The 12,383-nt window shown below is 31.8% G+C and overlaps 1 protein-coding gene across 1 annotated transcript; it reads left to right on the top strand.

Moving 5' to 3' along the window:
* Positions 1-1,812: 1,812 nt before the first annotated feature.
* On the top strand, positions 1,813-3,667 carry LOC128159309 (uncharacterized). The gene is made up of 4 exons (XM_052822365.1): positions 1,813-1,873; positions 2,414-2,680; positions 2,859-3,035; positions 3,352-3,667. The coding sequence occupies exons 1-4, from the start codon at positions 1,813-1,815 to the stop codon at positions 3,567-3,569; spliced, it is 723 nt and encodes a 240-aa protein (XP_052678325.1). The 3' UTR covers positions 3,570-3,667.
* Positions 3,668-12,383: the final 8,716 nt, after the last annotated feature.

The raw sequence follows: 12,383 nt of genomic DNA, 5'->3' as shown, positions 1-12,383 counted from the left end.
CACGATGAGATGTTATCACATCAATGTGATGCAATATCACAAGTCCGGAACAAGTTTATAGACAAAAATATTTCGGTTAGACCAAATGTGTTAAAATTTTCGTATCTTATGACAACATGTAATATGAAATTGTTGAGAAAATTATGTATATTCATAACAAAGATATACGAGGTAGTCTGTCCTCCATGAGTTTCATTTTGTATAACTTTTCCTAACTCTCTAACCCTTATATATATATATGTTTACCTCTGACCAATTTATAATTTATATGTATATTTTAATGTTATTTTTTGTCCTCATGTACCATATGTTTGAAATGGTTTTGAGCGAATATATGAACTGATCACAATGAAAACCTTTAAGCAATCAGCTGTCGGAACAATCTCCATGGCTGATAGGAAATGCATGTACAATTTATTTGCAACGGCTTTATTTTCATATTTACACGAGAAATTTATGCAATACATGTAAATTGGTGTGTCGGGACTGAGTCATTTAAAACTATATTTTTTTATAAATAAGAAATACCCACGAAATATTCTCTCATGCGAATAAGGTTGGTTTACAGTAAAAATAAATGTGATTTGGCAATTTGGTAAGACAGTGCATGAAACTTAAGTGAATATCATGTTGTGTTGGAATCTAATGACAAAATTAATTAATTGTACTAAAATACATGTAACATATCAATTATTTTACTTTGTGACTATAATAAATTAGTTTGATAAAGAAAAACTCTGTCTTTAATTACAAAAAATAAGAAGTAGTTAGATACATTCCAAAAAATGACAATGGCATGTATTTTCAATTACTTTTAAAATACTTTTCAATTACTTTTTTTTCTTCAAGTAATACCAGTAAATATAAAGGGTGTTTTATAGCAATGAGGTGTTTGCACATCTGTTTGGCATGGGTTTGTGTTTGTGCAATGGTTAAATGTATTACAACGTTTAATTTGTTTACACTGCCCATGGCATATTGTGAAGGTATAATTTTGTTCAGATGTATCACCTGTCTAATTAAGAAACAATCAAATTTAAAAAGAGTTTACCATAAAAAACAATCTAGTTGTGAACTTAACATAAACTAAGCTAGGGTATTGGTACAATTTAATGACATTTTTTTAGGGAAATGTTAGAGCAAAATGCAAACACCGTGAGTCTTATATTTCTGTTAAACACAAACTCCGTGTGAGTGATGCTGTGTTTAAAAATCTAGTAAAAATTACCAAAAATTGTAAAACCTTTTCATATGCATCAGTCTTGTGACTTGTGTTTGTAAGTATTTATTCTGTAGATTAATTAAACTTTAAGTATTGAAAATGCTTCTTATTACATTTGTCAAAGTAATTGAGAGTAAATAATTATATTTTAATAAAAACATTGTGATTACAAGTAATTGACTAATAATTCAATGGTTTTGAATGTATTTAATTACATCTCAAAGTAATTGACTTGAACCTGTTTTCGAACAAGAATTGCTTTAATAAGCAAGATTTATCTTTTAAATTAATGATTTAAAAGTTATATATGGTAAACAATAAAATATTGCAGTTTCTAAATTTTCTACGAAATAATTTTTCTTTTGTTTTGATAGGTCAAGATAATATCTTAATAATAATTTTCTTAGAAAATACAGTTATAAATAGATTTATGAAAAGCTTCCTCCAGTTAAAAGAACCTTTGATATTAATATTGAACACGGATGTTTTTTCTCGACGAGGAATTTGCTATCGATCTTGGGCAGATCATAAATCACGTATATAAGATAGCTGTAAACAAATAGGAAAATTACTGCTATCAAAGAGGCGCAATGGAGTTTAGACGTGTATTCTTACTTATCCTGGGGCTTTACTTCCTAATCGACACCGTAAGTATAGAAAAGTTTCCTGGTTTTGTTTTATTTATATATATATATTCAAACACAACTTTGTTAAAAGGGGCTGGGTGGTTAACAGATCAGCTATCAGATCTACCTTAAATTTTGAGTTATGATTTTTAAGATATAAACTTTTAAATTAAAAAAAAAGATGTTCCTATTTCTTAATTTTAAAAGTTGAATATTTTTCTTTATTTTTATACAAAGTCTATCTTCTTCTTAAAGAGATCAATAAAGTGTGTATATATATATATATATATATATATATATATATATATATATATATATATATATATATATATATATATATATATATATATATATATATATCCCATATATTTAAACACATTTTGATTTCTTACTTGCTCATAAATATAATTTTAAAGCCACTGATCAAAGAAGTTGAAGTGATTTAATTGTATCATATATTTAAGTTCTTTTAGAAGAAGCAAGGAACAAAATACTAAAAAAAACTTACATCTAATTTTAATACTGTTTAACACAATTACCTACACATTTAAATTACATTTTATAGATTCGAATCACATTCACTTTTGGAGAAGAAATGAACAGTATGATAACAAAATAATTGCCAATCAATTCAACATAACTGAAGAACCTCTGCAGGCTCAATCTGTTACATCTTGTGGAAGACTGTGTTCCAATCTTCGGAGGTCCCCGGCATTTTCTTACATGGAAACTTTTTGCTACATGTACAATAGCAAACCGACAGATAGTGATATCTTTACAACCCTGGGAGGAGCTGTATACTATTCAGAAGAGCCGAATGCAAAATCTATTAGCAATTCAATTTTTGACATACATACTTCAATATTTTATTCAGTAATTAATTTCGATTATTTATTATCTCTTATGGAATGAGTAATTGTTGACAATCATACACATTTTAGTGTTTTACTGGATGGGGTTGAGGAACAGGAAAGTTTTTCATTACTAATGAATTGAAAATCATATTTCAGAGGGTGCGGACAAAATGTACACATACCTGGATGGTGTCGATCTTTGCGTCCAAGTTTACTCTGACTGGAGGAACTCCACGGACGCTGCCGAGAAATGTCAATCAGACGGAGGTCATCTCATTACGTTAGACACCACTGAAAAACTACATGCCTTGTCGACATTTGTTCTCCAAAAGAGTATGTTAATCTAATGCAGTTAAAACCAAAAAAATATTGTTTTGTTTTTTAAAATTAAAATTACGTTTTCATTTATTATATTCAAACTGACATCATATGTCCAGTAAATAAACCAGTTCTTTTTTAATTCAAGAAATACCTATTACATATTTAGATAGAGTAGCTTGAAATGAAATAAACAGGTGCTTTATGCAGATCGTTTCATTCAGATGTCATACTTCTCTTGGCAGCTTTGTAAATATGTAAAAATTATAAAATTTATAAATCATATCAAATCAAAATAAAAAAGGCTTTCTCTTGTCTTTCATTTTGTTAGCTTTGTATCAAATTGGATTGGAGAAAACGGAAGGCAACTGGAGATGGACAAGAGACAACACACTGGTATTTGACCCAAGTCTTTGGTACACTAATGAACCCAACGGTCAAAATTCTTCTCCGCCAGAACTCTGTGGTGGTTTTTGCAAATGTGGCGGAAAGCCTGGTATTTTTGACGTCCCCTGCAACACCCCTTACCCCTTTATATGTGAATATTGAACTTTTGTTCATTATCAATTCTTGTTCAGTAAAGTCACGTTGTATGAGTAAAATTTATCAATCATTTTTTTATGTTGTTTACACAGATGAAATTTAAAAAAAAATATGTTTTCATCTTAAGACGACATTTCTCTACAGATATTTGCCTCCTACTTTTTAAACTATAATTTTCAAACTGTATAATTAGATCATTAGAATAGAATTATATTGACATTTGCCCAGTGTTTTCTCCTATGTTTGTTTTATGAAAACGAATGTTGTTTACAATAAAGTATAAAAGTTATTTTGAGTCATACGATAAAAACTGTTCAAACTGAAAAAATCAATACCAATAGTAACTAGGCTGCACCTCAAGTTTGGAAGTGTTTTAGATGTACCGGTATATATATTTTTTTGTGCATGCAGCCTCTTATCTCTGTATGTCAATCTCATTACATTAGACACCACTAAAAAAAACTCCATGCTTTGTCGACATTTGTTACTCCAAAATACAGTACAACACGGTTATAGCGAATGCGCTTATTTTTAATTGACGCTTACAGTGAAGTGATTATCATTCCAAGTGACTTAATTAATGTTGTAAACTTGATGGATATAACACATTATGTTTATAACGAAGTAAAATCACCCGTCCCTGGGACTTCGTTATAAGCGTGTTTTACTAAAGTATACTAATTTAAACTAATACAATACTTGCACAATTGTTTTGTTTTTTAAAGTAATTTAAACCTTACCTTTAATAATTGTCTTTCATCTCCCAACTGACACCATATGGCCAGTAAATGAACTAGTTTCCTTTCAGTTTAAAACTATTTCGATTCTTAATAGATACCTACATATTAAGATAGCGTAGTTTGAAAAAATAAACATTGACTTTTGTTTTATTAGCTATATATCACATTGGACTAGAGAAGATAGAAGGCAGCTGGAGTTGGACACGAGACAATACACTGGTATTTGACACAAGTCTGTGGTATGTTAATGAACCCAACGGTCAGTTTTTCTCCACCAGAACTACTGTTAACGTATTATATTTAGCGTGTACGATATTTAGCGGAATATGATTTTTTAACAAGTTAGCGTGGATTTGATTTAGCGCATTTCTGATTGTACCTATTTATCTACCTATATATTTTACATTTGGCGGTGTGCTTGTTTTAGCGGACGGCGTTTTCCGTCAAAAACGCTAAATAGAATACACAGCCAAATGTAATTCGTTTACAGTATGTGGCTGTTTTGTTTCCAATGTTGGCGTATTCGGCGGAAGGCCAAATGTTGCTGATGTCCCGTGCACCACCCTACTCCATTTTATTTGTGAATTGTGAACCTTTGCTCAATGAACCAATGAGGATCAAATCTATTGAAACAAGCACAGTTCTTTGAAAGACATTTATCCAGCAACAATTCTTTTGGTTTACACAGTTGGTAGTTTTTTTTTATATTTTCATCTCAAAAAGTGAATTGTCCTTAAAATGTTTGTATTCTACATTTCAAACTACTTTGACACTCTTTACGGATGTTTAATAACATCCATAAAATCATATTAACATTTACTCCGTGTTTTTTTCCTATATAAGTCTTTAGATAACTAAATGTCAATGCACCCAGAGACCGTTTTTTCTGAAGTTGTCTGAAAACCTTTTAACTCATCAGTGGCATGTTTCTGTAATTTTGATAAATTTATTGGCTAAAATGCAATTAAACCCAAAAGCATTCTATGTACATGTACCATATTCAAATAATGCAGGTGTTGTAATCCAACGCAACTGACATGTGTCTGAGGCCTTTTTAATTCTAATTGGCAGAAATTCACTTAATGTTTACTGATTAAAGAGTTCTGATTGATAAGAATCAAGCCTATCGATATATTGATGTTGAGTATGGATGATAGTCATTCTTATTCAAACAATATTCATAAAAGATTGTTCGACAAATCACAGACATCGGAATGCAGTGTATCTACATTTTCGATTAAGTAAAGATTATATACTAAATTGGTTTCGTCAGTATTATTTGCCATCTTTGAAGTTGCATCTGCAAGGTCAACGACCCAAGGTAAAGTCGTAGAATTCAGCATACACTGAGGAGCAACCTTCGTCCTCTCCCTCTTCCATTTCAAAGAAATACATCATCAAATTAATTGAAACAAGTTAACCCATCAGTCTCAGACAAACAATGAATAAGTGATTCAAATAACACTCTAAGAGAAAAGACATCCAATAATAAGAGCTAGCGCCCTATTTAGGAACAGTTCAAAAAGAAAAAAAACCCCAGTAATTCTGAATTATTTTTATAGACACAATGGCTAAATAAGAGTGTCATGTTCAAATGGTGTTCAAACAAGAGTATCGTAGTACATTTGTAATCCGATACATAAACATTTGGTCACTGGTAATTGAATAACATTTTGCACCTGAGTGCAATTTTCAGACCTTTGATCTAGACATGTATTACTCATACAGCATTTGTTGCTCTGTCTATTAAAGTAAAACAATAATGATATATAATAAAAAAAATTCAAAGGGATACAAAAAAGACCGTAGGACATAACATGAACACGAGTCCTTGATAAATTGATAATTCATGAAAATTGCCCCGTTGGATTTAATTCTACAGCATGTTCAATATTCTAACATCCTAATTATTGCCCCATTAAAATTGTTTCTATTGTTTAACCAAAATGTGGAAAGCTCTTTAAAAAGTAATATGATCATTCTGCAGTTTTTATGTCGGAAATTGTAATTATGAAATTTTAATAACTTACTAAAATATAAAAAAGTCATGGCTTATAGATAGTTAGTCATATTTTTCTGGGAAAAGCTTTCAGGATGCACTGATTTAAGCAAAATTACATTATTATCGTCATGTACAAGAATTAGACTGCGATATTTCATGAGTAGTGAAATCTTCTTCGGGTAATTTGATGGTTTTTATAATCTTAGGAATTATAAAAGGTTTAATTACATGCTTGATTATTATTACAGGAGATTTTTGCAGAAAACATAAATTCTAAAAAAGTAACATAGCTCGTATAACTTTAGTGATGCATGATGCCTTCTTCACGGACGTATGTAGGGATATTTTTTTGTAGGCCACATTGGGATTGTATTTTTTGTTTTTCACCTAGATGTTTTTGCAAAAATTATTAAATCATGATAGAAAACATAAATCCGGGTGTCTTCTTTTTTAGTCATTGGAATCTAGTTGCCAGTTTAAAGATTTCACATTTGGAATTCCAGATTAAAAAGTTCTATTTTTATCCTTCGGAAAACCAAATCATCTAAAAATAAACATGATGTTTTGTCTACTATTTAAAATCACAATTACCGAGTTCTAACCAACCAAGCTAATACATTTACCAATCAAGATGTCCCACGTATTCATATAAACTATATAAAGCCTCCGAATGCTTAATTAATGACCATTCTTATAAACAAGGGAATAAGCAAGGTAAGCAACGTTTCATTGAATTAGAATTGGCTGGCAGAACTGAAATTTTGTATTTTTGTTTTCTGATTGTAGGTTGCTGAAAAATAAATCAACCAAACATGGCTCAAAACAACAGCATCTGTGTAATAATCATTATTGGACTGATTCTCTGGACGAACACAGCAGAAGGTTAGTTTAAATGGAGATCGATATTTTGTCTCTTGTTTTTTTCCAAAACGATGAACGATGCTATTTTGTTTTCTTTCTGACATAGAAATAAATTAAAGCAAATAAATGACTCGCAGATAATAAATCTGTAGTCTGTTATAATTATTAAGAAAACAACTTGTCAATTAACTACGAAATGCCTGTACCAAAGTGCCTGCTTACTCCTTTGATATTTCAACACGTGTAACATGATTTTCTTGAAGCATTATTTAATTGTGCTTGATGATATTATTACATTAAACTTGATAAGTAATTTTGCACAATTAATCGAAAACCTACCTCCACATTTGATAAACCAAGTCAGTGGGAGTATACACTTGCAATGAAATAATGTTGAATAATTACGTGAATGGTGAATATTTTTTGCAGTAGCGTTTTTAAAGTATACATATAAATTCAGCACGCCCTCTTTTAACGTTTTCTTGCAGCAAATTTTTTTCTTAAGTCTAAATAAATTATTTTATCATAATAGCCCCCTCCCACCCCGCGCCTCTTCCTCACAAGCATATTAAATTCAAAGTATAATGGACAAAATAACTGTGAAATTCACGTTTTAGACCCCAAGAATCCTCCAAATTAGGATTATTATAATTAACGATTTTTTCTGTACCTTTCTTTTCTCTCCTTTTTTGGCGGGGGGGGGGGGGGGGTCAATATGTATTATTTGTCTTAATTTTAAGTTCACCTGTGCTGAAAGCTCAAGTTAACTATTCTGATTGCTTTTTGTTCGGTGTCCGTTTGTCTCTCTGTCCTTGTGTCTGTCTGTAAACTTTGTACAATTTCGAATTCTTCTCTAGAACGACTGTGTCGATTTTTACTAAACTTTGTATAAAGCATCCTTAGGTAAAGGGAATTCACTTTTGTTAAAAATGAAGGGCCACGCCGTCTTTCCAAGGGAGATATTTAGGAATTATTGAAAATTTGTGTCTTTCACAATTCGTACCAAATCATAATCCCCGGGACCACAATTGGTGGAGGGATCCAATTTTACATAGGAATATATGGAAAAAAATCTTTTAGGCCTAAAATCTTTTTCATTAAACTAATTGGCCAGAAAAACTGTAACTTGTGTAAAAGCATCCTCAGGTAGGGTAGATTCAGGTTTGTCCAAATCATGATCCCGGGGGTAGGTTAGGGCCGCAATGTAAAAAGGGGCCATTTTTACATAAGGATAAAAATTAATTCATTCTTGTAAACTTTAATTTTATAATACATTAATTTACTAAAAGATGAGCATCTTGACAATTTATTGATTCTCAATTGCTTAGAACCTGGACAATTTTAGGCCCAACCAGGGGCTTAAAGTTGATGTAGCTTTACAAATGTTTGTTTAAAGTCTTCTTGAGAAATGTATAACTCATTATTTGCATGTCTTTAAAAACATTCTGATAAAAAATAAATCAATTTTCTACAATGTATCATTTGAAGAAAAATTTGAAAATCTTTTTAAATCATTATTCTTGTACATGGTCCAAATATTTTGTATATGACTCCATAAATCTGATTTCATTATTGCTCTTGGTGATTAGGTGAGCAAAGTGGCCCATGGGCCTCTCGTTTTTTGTTTCTTAGGACCTCGCTCATCGGACGCCCTATACTGATAAGTCTTTGCTTTCGTTGCCCATCGGAGATCACTTGACTAGGATATAGGTTCAATGTTATAAAAGAATGCTCTCTCCATGAACCTTTATCTGGTGCATATTTTACATAAACACAGATTTGTGGTAAAGTATCTTAAACATCGAGTTTTGAACCTTAAATTCTTTCCTACTACCTCATTTTCATAATCAATATTAAACCGACCTAATGACTAAGAGGTTTGGAATCATTTTAAAGCTGACATGAATTCATAAATACGCATTATTTCCCTTTTATCTCCGACTACCGCCATATTGGCTGTCGATTTCTATTGTTCTGCTCATGGATACACACCCCCTATATAAGACCGAGAGCACTATTCATGCTTCACCGCATTCAGGTATTTCATACACCCGAACACGTTACCTTGGACGGAAAGACGTGTAGAAACGCGTTTTGAAGAAAAATAAAATGACAACCACTGCACTGGCAAGATATATCCAATAAACGACGAAACAAGACAGACTGAAATCCAGGCGCATATACTTATAAAATTCCTCGATATTTGTGGACCGTTTTCCTATGTATGTTCTAACATCGCACATGCGCAAACAACACACTGTGGCAGATCGAGTAATGTCAATGATCGCATGGGTTTTTAGAAACGGAGCGTTTTTGTAGGAACGGATGGAAACGATGAACATTACGTTGTTACTTTCTTGGATTTACTATCATTTATTAACTGTGTTGGATGTAGTGCCGCCGGGGTTTTCAAAAAGACGCAGTAGTTATTCACTCTGTATGAACGACACACGTGTTCGATGTGAATGCGAAGTAAGGCAGCACTGTCTGTGCAAAATGATAAAGATATCTGGGAAATCCATTCACAGAATACATATATTTTGTATTTCATTGATTGTTGTTTTCTTTATTCTTTGCTAAAACCATTTTACTACGATATGTAATTCATGCATTTAGAAGTCCGTGTAACCTGAATGCCTCGATCGGAAAGCAACCGACCGTAACTTTCTGAACCGGTATATATACCCCAGTGGCAGTAGAGGAGCGTTCGAAACTAATATGGCGACCAAATGCTTTTATGAATTCATGTCAGCTTTAATTAAAGCTTTTCGCCAACTTAAAATTTTGCAAGTCATAAGTTAAGGTCAAATAGTTTCTGACACTCTTAAATCAATACTTGTATAACGATAGCATTTACTCGAGCTAAGTTAATCCTTAAACAAGCCATTTTATTAACTAAGTTAACAAAATGGTCCATCAAAGTAACTGAGCTTTTCGTAAAATTAATTCGGAAATTGTCACTTACTGTGTGTTAATGGACCTGCATGCACACACATAATTCTAAAAGCTGGCGTTGACATCCATTTGAAATATATACACTAGGAGTCCTTCTTGCGATCACAATACTTTTACAACTACAGTGAATACACTCCTAGAAATAACTTTGACCGTTTATTGTAAAGGCCTGTGAACAAAGAAATATCGAGAGAATTTAGATATGTCGTTAATGATGATAACTCTCGGTATTATTGGATTACTGTTTTACATAGAAAATATATGAATGGCATTGTGAAACAGTACTTTGAAAATGATTGTTTGAAATGTTACAAGGCCATCCCCTTGAATTAAATATCATTGATAAATGTTAAAGGGGCATGGTCACGATTTTGGTCAAATTCTATCTATGTTTTTATTATTGACAATGCTTTAGAAATTATCAAATAAAATTTGAGAGTCATTCGTAGAGTTATGAGCAAGATACAGGGCTCACAATTCTTTGGCATGTAAATAAGGCTCGTGCCCTGTTTTTGTTTACATAGATTCAATATACCAATAAAAAAAAATTTCCAGCTTATTGCCTATCCTTTTATTTATTTTCAGCATACACAAACAGTTCCTAACATTTAAAACATTCGTATTAGGTTTAAAACTAAAATTTTTACTTCAACGTTCAAAATGTAAACAAACGCTTTGTTTAATAAACAGCGAAGAAATTCAAGCCCTGTAACTCGCTTATAACTCAACAAATGACACTCAAATTTCTGTTGCCTATTTAAAATGCCTTCTGAAGCATTGTAAATATTAAAATCGGAAAGATAATTTTAACCAAAATCGTGACCATGCCCCTTTAAGTGATAGATGTGGTATGAAAGGTTTGATAAGGTTGGGGGTGCGCGACGCAGACGTCGTAGCCCTGCTTCCCAAGAATATCATTTCAGCTCGTTAGGAAAAGTGATAAAGAGCGAACCAGAGTCTATCATTTCTAAGTTAATACTAGAATCTGGAATTGTCATTTGTTTATTGTGCTTGATAGAGTTCCGAGGTTGATTGAGTTATGAGAGAGTCTGAGGAGTGAGAGATAATTGGTATGGCCATACCTAGGGAACACTTGAGAGACAGAAGAGAACTAGTTTCGATGTTAAAGAGTGGGGACACGTTTGATATTACATGTACCTGTGTTTTATACATATTGTGTAATTATACCCCCGCAAACGAAATTTAGAGGGGTATATTGGTTTCACCCTGTCCGTCTGTCAACTTTGCAACTTTGTCTCCCCTATAAAAATTTTTACTACCGCATGGGACAGTCTGAAAAGTTGTACAAATGTTGATCACCATCTGAAGATGTGCACCTGCAATTTGTTTTTTAAGATCAGACAAGATTTAATGATTTTATGACATGAATTTACACACCATGTCGGCATTCGGAACTCACTGGATTTTTCGTATTTAATGCACTTAGAGTTATCTCCCGTATTTTGTTTAATGAACAGATTATATGTCGTCTCTGAGTTTATTTATGCAAATGTGATATTGTGGAAACATTGACTAAAGAGCCTTTCGTGATTTAGCGTGAATGTAATGCGCATGCGCAAGATTGAAAAATCCAAAACAATCCAGATAATTTCCGGATTTTTAAAAGGAATTTTCGTTGATTACTTATTAGCGAAGCTTGATTGAGAAAAAATAAAAAAACCAAATTGGTATTCTTCGAGTATCATTAATGTTTAAAATATATAAAACAAAAGAGATTACTCTTCCGATTTCTCGGTATTAAAGCCCAAAAAATGAAGTCTATCATTTAATATAGTAGTATAGATTGTATACTGATGTTAAAAAGTAAGGGAGGTAATCCTTACAGATTTTATGAATTAATCAATAGTTTGAAAACACTCTAAAATATAGTTATATAATCGATCCAGATATAGGTTTTTTGTCTTAATGTCTTACCTAAATTTATTTTTCATAAGTATTTTATCAACTGACCATGCAAACTTTTTGTTTGTTAATGATAAATTCCTAGGAGTTAATAAGAACATCAATGACAAGTGTGACTGAATTCATTTGTTCCAAGGGGGCCATTTTCTAAGCCATGATTTAGATGGAGCATGTGTTTAGGGAAAATTGATAATCTGTAAAGTGGGCGGTGGTTTTGGGGCTATTTTAAAATGTTTTATGTAAACAAAAGTTTCTATCATTATAAGGAAATGAATAATATCATTATTAATAAAGAGGTTAACTTTTTTTAGAAGTTGTTTAAATTTATTAGTCAAGTAA

This window comes from Crassostrea angulata, chromosome 8, assembly GCF_025612915.1.
Source record: "Crassostrea angulata isolate pt1a10 chromosome 8, ASM2561291v2, whole genome shotgun sequence".
NCBI classification, from domain to species: domain Eukaryota; kingdom Metazoa; phylum Mollusca; class Bivalvia; order Ostreida; family Ostreidae; genus Magallana; species Magallana angulata.
This window is presented reverse-complemented; position numbering and strand designations above follow the sequence as displayed.

Excerpts from the sequence above, each read along its gene's own strand:
- LOC128159309 (XM_052822365.1), top strand. The coding sequence starts at position 1,813 with ATGGAGTTTAGACGTGTATTCTTACTTATCCTGGGGCTTTACTTCCTA. Across the intron at positions 2,681-2,858 it reads GCCGAATGCAAAATCTATTA|AGGGTGCGGACAAAATGTAC; the intron begins GCAATTCAATTT and ends ATCATATTTCAG. Across the intron at positions 3,036-3,351 it reads GACATTTGTTCTCCAAAAGA|CTTTGTATCAAATTGGATTG; the intron begins GTATGTTAATCT and ends TCATTTTGTTAG.